We start from the raw sequence: 15,223 nt of genomic DNA, 5'->3' as shown, positions 1-15,223 counted from the left end.
TATTAAAATTTTTATCCAATATCTAAGTGGATATTTTAAAAAGGAAGACATTCAATTCATCAAAGGGGAGTAAATAGGAGAGGGAGAGAGATAAGAGAGGGATATGAGGTTGAATGCGCTCAAAGTATAATCGAGGTTATATGAAATCAAGAACACGATCAATATCAACAGCTGGAGAAAGATGAACTAGTAGCAATTTGTTCTTGATTCTTTCTGTCTGAAACTAACTTTACATGGAGATTCATTTATCTGCCTATCTCAGGATTGATAATGGTCGCTTCCTGCATCTAGAGTCTTTCTTCTCCTCACAACTGTTCTTGTCATTCTTTAGCCCCCACACTCCCTGTCTCCATTTCCAAAGAATTTGCCTTTTGTATGGTCTAGCCTTGGAGATTATGCTAGAACTTAGAATGACATGACTTTTGATTACACATAAGTTGATTTATTATTAAATATATTTAACACAGATTATAATTTCTAATAAACTGAAAAAATCATTTGAACACAAAATACAAATAAACTTAATATGTAAAAGAATCAAACTAAATATATTCAATGAAAAAACATTATTTTAGGACAACTTATAATTTTGGAATTTCTCTGAAATTAAAGTGCCATGTATCCTGAAGGTAAAGAAATAATGTATAAAATATTATGAATCACAAGCTCATAAGTATATTCTGACTTAGAAATGTATTCATTAACCAATTTAGTATTGATGTATCTTAATGGCATATTTTGTAGTTGAAATAAAGCATGGGGATACTTGTATGCATAAATTCATATTTTAGTATGTGTATCTTTATTTAAAAGAATATTTTATTTTTTAGTTTTTGCAGGGCCTCCTTTACATCCTTGTTCCTAAGGCTGTAAATCAGAGGGTTAAGCATAGGAATCACTAGGGTGTAAAACACTGAGGCCATTTTGTCTTGATCCAGAGAGTAAGCAGAAGCAGGGCGGAAATACATGAACAGCAGTGTTCCCTGGAAAATGACAACTGCAGTTAAGTGAGAGGCACAGGTGGAGAAAGCTTTGAATCTCCCCTCAGTGGAGTGAATTTTTAAGACTGAGGACATGATGTAACAATAAGAAACAAGAACTCCTGAGATGGTGCTGAGTTCAATCAAACCAAAAATAATAAAGGTGACTAACTCATTGACCTGTGTATCTGAGCAAGATAGTAACAGGATGGGAGGGATGTCACAGAAAAAATGATTAATCTCATTAGATCTACAGAAACATAGCCCAAAAGTCATTATAGTATGTATCACAGTATCTATCATTCCTATGAGGTAAACTCCAGCTAGGAGGCAATAACAAACTCTATTGGACATCTCTACAGCATACATCAGGGGATTGCTAATGGCCTTGTACCGATCAAAGGCCATCACTGCCAGGAGCATGCACTCAGCGTCTACAAAGATACACGTGACGAAAAACTGCAAGGCACAGCCAACAAAAGATATAGATTTGTGTTTGTCCATTAGGTCCACAAGCATCTTTGGTCCAACTGCAGTGGAATAGCAGAGGTCTGAGAAAGAGAGGTGACTGAGGAAGAAGTACATTGGTGTGTGAAGCTGGGGCTCCATTCTGATCAAAACAATCATTCCAATATTTGTCAGAAGAATAAGGAGATAGATGAGAAGAAATACAATGAATAGAACCACTTCTATGAAAGAGTTATCAGTAATTCCCAATAGAACAAATTGTGTGATTGAGGAGCAGTTTCGTTCATCCATTTTCTTTATTCTTTGTTGATTGGTTGCAAAAAGCATTAAAAAATAGATAGACTTGGGTTTAATTAATATTTCCAAGAAAATTGTTGTCAATTTTGAGAATCTAATTTCACTATTTAGAACATATTTTGTAGTTCCATAAGATGGTGTAGACTAGTGGGTCTCAAACTTCTAAATGCTGACACACATTAATATAGTTCTTGATATTTTGGTAACACCAAACAAAAATTTATTTCATTGGTACTTCATAACTTTAATTTTGTTGCTTTTTTGAAGTGTAATACAAATATCTGATATCCAGAGTATCTGACATGCTACCCCTGTGAAAAGTTTATTCCAATCCCCCACAAAGGGGTAACAACACTCAGGTTAAAAAACCATTGGCACAAATCTCTCTTAAGTAGCATTATCATTAAAAATTTCCCCAAATATTTAAAGTGGTCAGATAATATTTTTAATCTTAGTTAATAAATAATTTCTAATGTGATTTTTCTTGCTCATTTTAAGAGTGTAGAATTGACACATCTAAAATTTGTTATCATATCACAATTCATCTGTAGCATCCAAAGTCCAATTCATCTGTAAAGTCCAAAGAAATGAAAGGTTAACTATTTCATAAAATCAAACAAAAGGATCATCATATTAATATTGAATCATAGTTTAATCTCTCATTATAGCATCAGATGAAATAAATTCATGAACATTACTAAGGTGTTGTTTTGCTACATTTTCTTAATGACACCTATTTCATTAAGCCAACTATCTCTTGTCATCCACCACTCCTTGCTTTGAATCTATCAGACTCCGAAATCTAAGTGAAATCTAAGTCCTTATAAAAGAAAGAAATGAATTCTATGTGAAAAGATTACTACAAACTGCCCCTGTATCATTGATTTGTAAAAAACTGATAATTACTGAAAACATGACAGGCTTCTTAGGAACATATTCTGTTTTTTTGTGTTTGTCTTTCATAAAGGCATATGTCAAAAAATGCTTGTTCATGTTCCTTTATTAATGAATTTCATTTTTCTCTTCTAAGTTCTTATGACATGTAGTTAATTGGAATTTAATTTACATGGATCTGCACTTACAATGTTTTGATTTTATTATTATTTGAGAAAGAATATAGAAAAATAAAATTATGTATGCATATCACTTACAGAGTTAGATAACAAAGGAATTTTGACTATTAAATGAATCATAGAAACCTTTACAAAACTTCATTAGTGGCATATTAAGGCAGTTAAATTCCTACAAGTACAGCAAGAAGACTCAATGGCCAGTAATAGATTTTAATCTGAATTTAACTGACATCAAGATATACTACTATTTTTTGGCTTATTCCTCAGGACAAAGAGAGAAAACAGGTTATTATTTTCTTCTATATTGTTTAAATGTCAGATAGAAGCATACCTCAGATATTTATTCTGTCCTTATCTCCAGCACCTGCACAATCTGCATATGACACTATTGTGCTGTGGTACTATTGGTTTTTAAATAGGTTAGAGTCTGTTTATTATTCTGTATGTAAGTGGGATTAATTAAATTCTCTTTTCAGTTTTTTCTCTGAGGAATACAGCAACAGCTTTGATCAAGTTTGAACTTTTAATACTCTATTCTTGTCATCACATGGATCCCTAACAGATGTTAAACAGAGCTTATACATAGGATTTGTAACATCTACTAAAACCAGACATCTAATGAAATTGAAGAAGATTCTCTTCTAACAATGTCCATGTCTTTTTTGTTTTCTATCTAGTTTCTTTGCTTTCTGAAACAAACATTTCAATCCTGGTGATCTCAAACAATGTTCTTTCCATTAAATATTGTCTCTTCTCTCACAACTCTACATTAAACAACATAATTTCTGTAAAATGATTCCTCTGTATTTATTATGGTCATGTTTAGTGGGGGCTTGGAATCCCTTGTTTGTTTTCATCTTTATGACATGTAGATGTGGCTCTACAGATTTCTGTGGGAAGAATTGGCTAGTAAAGATGATGTGTTAAATATTTTCAGGTAGATACTCTGTTCTTTGAAGAATAAGAAAGTTTTTTAAGAATACGAAAAAAATCTATGAGGTAAAATAATGACCTCATTTAAATGAATTGCATATATTCAAGGAAATGCCAAATTTCCTTGAATCACTTACCAAATAATTTATGATTACTTTTACTTCAAGCAATAAATTTGAAAATTAGCAGAAGTCAGAAGTGTGCTATTTCTTGGGTATTCAAAAATGTACTTTGCAGCTACTATTTGACATTGGACACCCTCAATGTTGACTCAATATTTTAACATCTAAGTTATTACATTATTAATTTGGATGGCGAGCTAAAAACTGCATTTATATTTTGTTACATAATTTTTAGGATAACCATGCTACAATCAACAGACTTACAAAGAAGGAGGGTTCAAGGGGTGGGGTGTGGGAAAAGACATGAATCTCATTGTGAAGGGCAAATAAAGTAGACATTTCCATTGCACGGGGGAAGGGCTTTGGATGAGTGAATGGGAATGGGAATAAGAGGGATCTGGTGGGAGAAGGATGGAGGGAGAGAGTACTGGGAGAGACAATTGGATTCTAGGGTCATCTCTGGTATGAGCTAATAACCTAGTGCAATGGAAACTACCAGCAATCAGTGAGGGTGACCCCAGATAAGACTTCAAGAAATGGGGAATATATAGCCTAAACTGGCTATATACAATGACCAGGCAGGACATCCAGTAGAGAGACTGGGACACTAACCCAGCCACCAAAGATTCATCCTAAAATTTGTCTTGCCTATATGATGTGCTGGAGTGAAGATAGCACAGAAACTATGGGAGTGACCAACCAATCCATGCCCTAGCTGGAGACACTTATCATAAGAAAAAGCCCACCCTGACACTGCCTGGAGGGCCAGGACCCAAAGTCTAGCTTTCTCAGAGACCTAGGAGAGAACCAAACATGAACAGCAAAAAAAAAAAAAATCCATGAATGATATGATTCCTAATGATATTCTGCTAAATAGTCTAGTCCATCTGTCATCAGAGAGGCTTCACCCAGCAACTGATGGAAACAAATGCAGACACCCACAAACAAACATTAAGTGGAGCTTAAGGAGTCTTGCAAGAGAGGGGAGGAAGGATTATAGGAGCCAGTGGAGCAAAAGGTCAAGGACACCACAAGAAAACTCATAGAACCAGCTAACCTTGCTCATAGGTGGTCATAGAGACTTAACTGACAACCAGGGAGATGGTATATGACTGACCTAGACCCTTTAGATATAAGTTACAGATGTGTAACTTGGTTTTCTTATGGGATTCCTAATGGTGGGAGCAGAAACTGTCTTGCCTGTTGCTTTCTGACCAATTTTTTCTACCAGATTGCCTCATCTAACCTTACTAGAAGAGGAAGTGGCTAGTCTCACTGCAACTTGATTTACCATGGCTGGTTGATATGCATGGGAGCCATGACCATTTCTGAACAGAAACAGAGGAGGAGGAGTGAATGAGAGCATGTGGAGCTTGGGAAGAGGGACAGGATGGGAAAGATGGAGGGGAAACTTTGGTCATGATGTAAAATAAATTAAATAAATAGAAGAAATGTTTGTAAATGACAACAATAATATTTTTATTATATTTCCCATGCTTTTTGTCTGCATTTGAGGATAAAATTTTCAGATTAAAATAGAGATTAGAGATGGATATTATAACAAAAAATGTTGTTTTGTTACATAATATTTAACTTAGCATGATATCACCAAATTCAAAATTCATCATTTCTTTCCATCTCTAACAACTTCACATTATTCAATGAAGATATGAGATCTAGTAGTAATACAACTGTTCTAAACCCTATGTGCAAGGTATTTGTTTGATTCCAAAGTACCAAATGTCAGTAGTATACTAAATAGTAATCACAAATGATGAAAACACAAAATAAAAGTAGAAATAATCATCTCTAAGGAAGAAAATCTTGACTATTATTATGAAACATTGTATTGTATTTGTAGTCTTCCCCCCACACACAATTACGGTAAAAGGATTGTTTTGTTAAAAGAGAATGGAAAAATAATTCATCTATCCCGATGGAGGAATATTCCATCTCTGTGTCTGGGCAACACTGTAACAGTGATTGGGGTGAAGAGGGGTATTATGAAAGATGATAAATTGACATGTCGTGTATTTTACTTACCTGAATTTCCTTATTCTGGGTTTATAATGATATGTAATGTGACATGATTAGTAGAAGCACAATAAATTATTTTTTATTGTTACTTTTGTTTTTTGAGACAGGGTTTTTCTGTTTAGCCCTGGCTATCCTGGAACTCACTCTGTAGAGCAGGGTGGCCTTGAACTCAGAGATCCAACTGCCTATGCCTCCCAAATTTTGAAGTTACTGATCTGTGACATGGACCACCCAGTGACTAAATTAAATAATTACCCTGAGTTTGTACAGATTATTATCTTGTGGGAGAAGTGTACCCATGTTGGAACTGTTATGATATACATTTTATAAGGCATGACATATTTCTGGGTTATATGTATTGACAAATGCTTACTATGCTGTAATTCATGATGATTCATTTCTTTATATTGTATCTTAAGTGATTAGTTTATATTTAGGATATTACTGTAAACAGACATGACTATACAAATAGTCTTACACTGACAGGCATAAACTGATATGTTACATAAATAATCCAGACAATTCCATTTACAGGAGTCTTATTTCATGATTTCCCACCCTGTTTCACAAGCACTTTGACCCAAATTAATACACTGATTCCATAAATTCACAACACCCATGGATGCCTGCATAGGAGCTGCACAAGATTCATTCAGTCAACTTCCAAAACTCACAATGTCCCACCTATAGCTATGGCAATATATTCATCACATGGATGCTGGCTGAAGAACAGGCTGTTTATTTCAGTGGTGTGACCACTAATAACTTTAAATCTTTCAGTTATTAGCCTTATACCATGTGCTCATGGGCAATGTTAATGGGACTGGGTAGACTATATTAAAAAATAAAAAGAAAAAGTTCCTGGGATTATAATATAATTATATGATTTCATCCTTTCTTTTCATCTTACCACTCCCCAACCACATAACCCTCTTTGCTCTCTTTCAAATTCATAACTTTTTCATTAACTATTAACTTTTGTTATATACTTTTATATATGGATCAATACATTCTTCATAATCACCCCAGTCAATATAATATTACTCATATGTGTGATTTTAGGGCTGAACATTTGGCATTGAAGAACAAATTGCTGTGCTCTTGCCTGAGGAAGTCTGTCTCACTTAGTCTCATCATTCTTTAGTTGCCTCTAGGATTTTGTGTATGGTGGAGAACTCAGGGGATTTTCCAACTCCACTTAGGTATGTCTATATGTGTTGTCTCATTCAGCTCATGTTCAGCCAGTCACAGTGGTAAGACTGTATTGTTGTAGCTTCTGACACTCCTAATAGAAAGGAACACACAAAACTGCCCAGTCCTCAGTTTAGGGAGTTTTTGTAAATGGAGCCAATAATTGGATCTCAGTCCCTAGAGTTAGAAGAGGACACGTGAAAAGTGCACAAATATGTTCAGTTAAGACCTTATTTTAAATAAAAGAATACTGAAGTAGACTCTGGTATGCACATACTGGAGTGTGGCATCTCCTTGTCATATTCGTATTTGGATATCCAATGGCAAGAATCAAGGGCAATATTGATCCCCCTCCATACATATATACTGATTTGTCACATAATCAATAATGTTTGATATAAGTCACTATTTAATTAAAAATATGATTTTAGAGATTAAGAGTAAAATTAAACAGTTGTATCTGAAAAATGGTATTTTATATATATACAGGCTTATGGTAGTCTGTATAGCACTTCTATGGAATAAAAAGGCTACAGACTCAGGTGCTAACTTCAAATAAAACTAATCCTTCAACTTCATAAATTCAAAGATATTAATAGAGGGAGACATTTTTGGTTTACAGAGAAATCAGGCACTAGGGAAATGTCTGGAGATTTACAAAGATGACACCAGCTAACTATCTCAGCAACGGAGGAGAGGCTACCTTAAATGCCCTCCCCTGATTATGAAATTGATGACTGACTTATATGCCTTATTCCAGCAGCTGGTGGAAGTAGAAGCAGACACCCATAACTAATCACCGATCTGAATTGGAACCCAGATGCAGAGAAGGACCAATGAAGACCACAGAGGTCCAGCCCATGCTGGTGAAATACACAGAAACAGCTGACCTGAACATCTGGGAACTCTTGCTTCCCAGTCTGATAGCTGGAATACCAGCATGGGACTGATCCAGACCCCTGGAACATGGGTTTCTGTGAGGAAACCTCAGTAATCTATGGGACCTCCTGTAGAAGCCCAGTATTTATCCCTAGCATAGGTGTGGACTTTGGGAGGCCAGTCCATATAGAGGAATACTCCCTGAGCCAAGACACACGGGGGTGGGCCTAGGCCCTGCCCCAAAGGAAACGAAAGACTCTGATGACATCCTATAGAAGGCCTCACCATCCAGGGGGAGCAGAAAAGATATGTGACAGATAAGGTTTTAGTTGGGGGGCAGGTAGGGGAGGATGGGTGGGAGAAGGGAAATGGAATTGTCATGTAAAACAATCCTGTTTCTAATTCAAATAAAAAAGTTGGAAAAAACTTCAAAGATGTTAGATTCACAAACCTGTTAGTTCCTTTTTGGTACATTGTTTCATAGCATACAGATATGTATCATGCTACCTGTTGTGATCTTTCTGCATTGTCTGTTCCCATTCTATGGGAAAGTAGCAGAGCTTGGTAGAGCACCTTGCTTTTCTCTCTCTTCCAGACATTAGCCATCCCACTTCTACCCCATTTCTAAACCTAAATCTCAGCATCCAAATCCCAGGGACATATTCTAGAATCCCCAGTGCTGACAAAAGGCAGTATCTGAGAAATATTTCCTACTTGGAAGCAGATAGCCACCACACCTTCCCAAAAATCAGAGAAGGCATAAGAAACCATGAAAAAGAATCCTTCCCAACAAAACCAAAACCAGATATGAGGACCCAGAATTTCAAACTTCCCCAATCTAATAACAGCCAGAACAGTGTATCTCCACTAGAACACAGCACTTCAGTAGTCCTTGAGTATTGAAGATAGCTAAAACAGAGGATATGTACCTTAAAATATCCTTTATGAATATGTTAGTTGTCATTTAACTGGAAATGGATACATTCATTAAAGAACACAATGAAATCACAAAGAAGAAGTGGAAGGAAATGAATGAAATAATTTAAAACCTGAAAGTAGAAAAAATCAATGAAGAAACCAAAAGCTGAAAGAAATATGGAAAAGAAAAAATTAGAGACTTAAAAGGAACCTCAGAGGCAATATTCACCAACAGAATACAAGAAATGAAAGGGAAATTAATGCCTTTGTCAAAGAAAATGATAAATCTAAGAAAAACCTGAAGGGACCAATATCTAGCAATTGAGGATACTATAAAAAGATCAAATCTATAAATAATAAGACTCTAGAGGAAGCATCCCAAAATAAGGTCAAAGGACAGAAAATATTTTCAACAAAATCATAGGAGAGTATTTTCTCATTTTAAAAGGAAGCGCTTATTGAAGTACAAAAAGCATGCAGAATACCAAATAGACCAGAAAACAAAGTCCCCTTGGTCCATAAATAATCAAACCACTAAATTTACAGAACAAAGAAGGGGTGAGTTCGAGACCAGCCTGGTCTACACGAGCTAGTTCCAGGACAGCCTACAAAGCCACAGAGAAACCCTGTCTCAAAAAAACAAAACAAAAAAAGTTAAAAAAACTGCAAGGCGAAAAAGACAAACTAACATATAAAGGCAGACCTACTAGAATAACACTTTCAATGGACATTTTAAATCCAGCATAGCCTAGATAGATTGTCTATGAACCCTAAGAGATGGCAGTCAACATTCCAAACTTTGTACCTAGCAAAATATACAATCACAATACATGGAGTGAAAAGGATATTACATGATAAAAACAAATTTAATCAGTATCTATCTAGAAATCTAACTCTATAAAAGAGGCTAGAAGGAAAAAAAAGTCAGACAAGATTTTAACCACACCAAAGGACATACAAGGAACAAACAATTGTAGAAAAGCAAATCAAGAGGGAAAACACACACACACACACACACACACACACACACACACACACACACACACACACACACACACCTACAACAATAAAGCAAAAGGAATCAGCAAATACTGCTTGTTGATAACTCTTAACATCAATGGTGTCAATTTCCCTATAAAATGACAAAGACTAATAGAATGGTTCTGTTAGGCTCCATCGGATCCCTCCTCTCTAGGGCTAGGTTGCCCTGAAAAAGTGCAGTTGAAAAGGCTATAATATCCAGGAAAGTTTTAGGACAACAAATAAACAAGCCCCTCCCAAAAAATAACAAATGTGCATATGAACAAACAGACCGAAGTAGCATTCAGAGATTACATGGGTGTGTAACAGATGGTTCTCAAGAGCTGAAAGAAGTGGAAACATTGTCCCGTCCCTACCTACAATCTATTACCAATTGATATCTACTTGAAGATGAAATTTTATTTTACTCAAAGTGAGTCTCACTGGGGAAACAGATTGCTCTTAAGGGTACACAAATGTCCAGCAGGAGATGTCCAACAGAAAATGAATTCAAAGACATCTTTGGAGAGTAGTGATGGCTTTTCTCATAATTAGGGATTTTTCCTGTATTTGCTTTCATTTAAAAATTTTTATCATTTCAATCTCTATCTATCCATGCATGTATCTCTATCTATCTATCTATCTATCTATCTATCTATCTATCTATCTCGCACACACACTTCAGTACCTTTGTGTATATATTATGGTTTCCAGTTTAGTGTTTTATGTTTTTATGTGAACACTAGTGGATATCTCTGCCTATATGTTTCTTATTCCTTCTCTCATACTCCTTTCCTCTTATTTTTTTTGCCCTGTCCAATGTGTTTGTTTTTCTTTTGTCTTAGTATGTTTGATTTAATCTTATCCCTTAGAAGCCTTTTTGTTTTGTTTTCTTTTTATTTTCTCATTTATATTACATACCGACCACAGTTTTCCCTCTCTCTTCTCCTCCCTTACCTACCCCCACTTCTTATCTATTCCCCCACCCTTTATCTACTCCTCCTCCACCTCAGTCTCCTCTCAGAAAGGGGCAGGCCTCCCATAGGAGTCAACAAATCATGGCATGGAGACAAAGTTGAGGTAGGATCAAGCTCTTCCCCCTGCATTGAAGCTGTGGAAAGCATCATAGCCTGAGGAATAAGTTTCCAAAAGTCAGCTCAAGAACTAAGGACAGGTCGTGAACCTACCACTTAGAAATCCACAAATAGACCAGGCTACATAACTGTCACGCATATGCAACGAGCCTAGGTCTATCCAAAGCAGGGTCCCTAGCTTCGGGTCCAGAGTCCATCAGATCCCAAGAGCTCACATTAGCTGTCTCTGTGGGTTACCCTCTCGTAACATTGTCCCCCTTGGCTTTTACAGTCGCCCATCCCTCTTTTCAACAGTACTCCCAAGGGAGCTCAGCCTAGTGCTTGGCTGTGGATCTCTGCACCTGCTTCCATCAGTTACTGGATGAAGGCTTTCTGAGGACAATTAAGATAATCACCAATCGGTTTACAAGGGGATGTCAGTTAAGGCACCTTCTTTACTATTGCTAGGAGTCTTAGCTGGGGCTAATCCTTATGTTTTACTGTTCTCTGTCTGTCTGTCTGTCTGTCTGTCTGTCTGTCTGTCTGTCTGTCTCTGTCTGTCTGTCTCTCTGTCTCTCTCTCTCTCTCTAATAAGAAACAAGAAGCAGGTAGATCCAAAAATGAGGGAAAGCAGAGAGAAACTTGGAAGAATAAAAGGGAGGGGAAAACATAATCAAAATATAAAATATGAAAAATACTATTTCCAATTAAAGAAATAATAATAAATTGCAATGACATGTGATATCACCCTGTGTATTGAGTATTCAAAGTAAGGACCACATGTTCCCAGGAAACTTATTTGCTGCTTTAATACTTCAGTAATCTGACACAGAAAGATGGGAAGAGAAAAGGGAGAGGAAGAACCAGAATTCTGTTTACTTCTCAGGAATTTAATGTTTATTTTTGTATCATTGCATTTCCACTCACTTTATGTCCTATTTAAAAGCAGTGCTTTGGTACATGATAATAGATGTGCATTTACTTTGTTAATGTGTTATAAGTGTTAAAAGTTTTTGTTCTGACATTTTATTTTATGACTATTATTTTCTGTTGTGTCTCAGATAGAACTGAAGTCCTTTGGTTAACAGAGATTCTATGCTGAGATTGAAAAATTCTTTAGAGTTTATATTGCAGCTGCATCTTTAAGAAACCAAATAACCATGAATACTTGATTGAGGACATGAATCTTTTTCTATGAGAGGACATTTCAATGTGGCTGAAATAGAGAGAAAGGAAGGAAATGGAGGGCCCAACAATTTGTAACTCCAGCCCAGAAGGATTTTTTTATAGCATAATGTCTTACACAGCTGTTTTTCTTTTTAAATCAACATCTGTCACAGTTCTTTACATTCCAACTAGCATAGACTTGTTCACATCTAAATTATTTCTTGAATCATCAACTCTCTGATACATTTCTTTTCTCTACCACACATGCAGATGTTTAGATATAAGACAAAGAAACTCAATCCAAAGTCAATGAGCTGCCCACATGGTTGTGGTATTTATTTTTCCAGAAAAGTAGTCATTGCACCCTTCCTGCCTCTGTCTGTCTTTTTCAATTTTGGATTCAGCTAATACAAACACAAAGTTTATAGTACTCAGCTTAATTCCACTGGAATGTACTCATCATTTATAATGTACCAGGTATGTGAGGAGATTCAGAGCATGCAAATGTAGAAAAATGCAATAAATCACATTATTGTACACTTAAACCTACATAACAAAATAGAAGAAGAATCAGAGTTGAATTGGTAATAAATTTTTATCACATGAAAATTAAATATTAGCAATATACATTAGTAGAGTAGGATATATTTAGAGTTTAAAACAATTATTTTATTATTAGAATATGCTACAAACACTTTGGGACATTTAACAAACTGATGTTTTTGATTCACATGAATAGCAGAATACAAAAACTGTAACTACCTTAGATATGTTTGTGTAGCTGTAAGGCATTTTCTTAAAGCCATGTTTTATTTCTGAGTCTGTACAGGGCTTGCTTCACATCCTTGTTCCTGAGGCTGTAAATCAAAGGGTTTATCATGGGAATAATAAGGAGGTAGAAGACTGATGTCATTTTGTCTTGGTCTAGAGAATAACTAGAACTAGGTCTGAAATACATGAATAGCATAGTCCCCTGGAAAATCCCAACTGCTGTCAGGTGGGATGCACAGGTGGAGAAAGCTTTGAACCATCCCCCAGTAGAACTGATCTTTAAGACTGATGAGATGATGTAACAATAAGAGACTAGGACTCCTACAATGGTGCTCAATTCAATTAAACCAAAAAGAATGAATAATAACAGTTCATTGAGCTGTGTGTCAGAGCAGGAAAGAAGTAAGACTGGTGGTAAATCACAGAAGAAATGATTAATCTGAGTAGAGCCACAGAAACATAAGCTGAATGCCAATGAGGTATGTATGAAGCCATCTATAGTTCCCAACAGATAAATTCCAGTTAAGAACTGGTAACAAACTCTACTGGACATATCTACAGCATACATCAGGGGGTTGCTGATGGCCTTGTACCTGTCAAATGCCATCACTGCCAGCAGCAAGCACTCAACATCTATAAAAATAGAGACAACCAAGAGTTGGAGAAAACAGCTGACAAAGGAAATCGAATTTTCTCCCAGAAGACCTATCAGCATCTTGGGGCCAACTGCAGTGGAATAGCAGAGGTCGGAGAAAGAGAGGTGACTGAGGAAGAAGTACATTGGTGTGTGAAGCTGGGGATCCATTCTGATCAATGTGATCATTCCAAGATTTGTCAGAAGAATAGTGAGATAAACTAGCAGAAACACTATGAACAAAGTTACTTTCATCTCAGGCTTTTTGGTAATCCCCAACAGAAGAAATTCAGGTACAGATGAACAGTTTCTCTTGTCCATTCTTCCTTGTTCATGATCTAAATAGTTACAAAACTTGTAAAGATAAAGACCTTTTAGGGTTTAATTTTATTTTGGATACATAATGCAGAAAATATTTACATTCTTAGGAATGTACTAGGTATGCAGATATAATAAGAAAACAGCTTACATAAAATAGAGTTGTAATATCATATGATCACAGAAAAGTAGTAACAGAGAAGAATGACTAAATTGAATTGTACATCTTTATCCATATCTATATCTATCTATCTATCTATCTATCTATCTATCTATCATCTATCTATATTTCTAAGTTATGGTCTGTCCGACTTGTCTTTATCTCCATCACTCATTATTCAGTAGAACATGGGAATAAAAAAAAATGCTGGTTTGTGATCTCACATAATGTAAAGCCAATGACAAATTGCAGAGAAATCATAACATAACACTTATTATTATAGAGTTATAATTAGTATCATATTTTTACATGGCTCATTATAAATTATACATGAGTCAATTAATATTAGCAGACGATAGATGAAGAGAGTCATGGTACTATTTCAGATTTTTGAAGTGTTTACATAAAAATGAAAAACAATTTAGTAAAAATCTATCACTCAACACTAATTACTGCTTTTCTAATTTCTTTTATTTACTTAAATGTGTTCAAATGGAAAAACCATGAACAAATAAATTAGAGCGAGAAGTGGCAACAACTGTTTGTAACAAATATTTTTGCTTCTTTTAGCTCCTAACTTGACTTTAAGATTTAAATGCAAATGTGAGTTAATTAGCAAAATTGAACCAATAAAATGCTTTTGTGTTCAGTGTTTACATGAGAAGCTCAATGGGAACATTTTGCTATCTTTATATTGTATTATTTTTATATACAAAGAGGATAGAGAAGAGAAAGGCGAGAGATGTAAAGAGAATGAATCATAGAAAAACAGTTTAAAGAGATGCTTTATATTCTTTATATAGGACAAATGAGACAAATTCATAAACATATAATAATAAAATGTTACCTGTATATATATTGTTGAATTACCTCATAAGAATAGATAAAGCTACTTATTCTTTCTTGAACTTTAGTTTATGTCTAGGAAAAACTTTATTTTTTTCTTTTATTTTTACAAATAACTACTTAGAAACCTACCTGTGAAGAGAAAATCTTTCTATCCTTCCTGTGGTAATTTAAGCTAAATTTATCACATTTATATTCTTCTAACTGTTGAGATTTAATTCTCCTGAGGCTCTGACTCTTCTGGGTTATTCTAAAGTGATTAATTAGATTCCTCACTCAGTGTTTTCCTTGAGAATACACAACTGACACATCTGTACTTATCATCTTCACTGTTTA

General features: G+C 35.3%; 2 protein-coding genes across 2 annotated transcripts; both read right to left on the bottom strand.

The window, feature by feature from the left end:
- Positions 1-806: 806 nt before the first annotated feature.
- On the bottom strand, positions 807-1,739 carry LOC100753223 (olfactory receptor 5W2-like). Its single transcript, XM_027421154.1, has one exon. The coding sequence runs from the start codon at positions 1,737-1,739 to the stop codon at positions 807-809; it is 933 nt and encodes a 310-aa protein (XP_027276955.1).
- Positions 1,740-12,954: 11,215 nt separating this feature from the next.
- LOC100752923 (olfactory receptor 5W2-like) lies at positions 12,955-13,890 on the bottom strand. The gene has a single exon (XM_027421153.1). It carries the CDS (start codon positions 13,882-13,884, stop codon positions 12,955-12,957), a length of 930 nt encoding a protein of 309 aa, XP_027276954.1. The 5' UTR covers positions 13,885-13,890.
- Between the last annotated feature and the right edge of the window lie 1,333 nt (positions 13,891-15,223).

This window comes from Cricetulus griseus, chromosome 6 (assembly GCF_003668045.3).
Source record: "Cricetulus griseus strain 17A/GY chromosome 6, alternate assembly CriGri-PICRH-1.0, whole genome shotgun sequence".
In the NCBI taxonomy this organism is placed as follows: Eukaryota; Metazoa; Chordata; class Mammalia; order Rodentia; family Cricetidae; genus Cricetulus; species Cricetulus griseus.
The sequence above is the reverse complement of the archived record's forward strand: the minus strand, read 5'-3'. Positions and strand labels throughout refer to the sequence as shown.

Excerpts from the sequence above, each read along its gene's own strand:
- LOC100752923 (XM_027421153.1), bottom strand. The coding sequence starts at position 13,884 with ATGGACAAGAGAAACTGTTCATCTGTACCTGAATTTCTTCTGTTGGGG.
- LOC100753223 (XM_027421154.1), bottom strand. The coding sequence starts at position 1,739 with ATGGATGAACGAAACTGCTCCTCAATCACACAATTTGTTCTATTGGGA.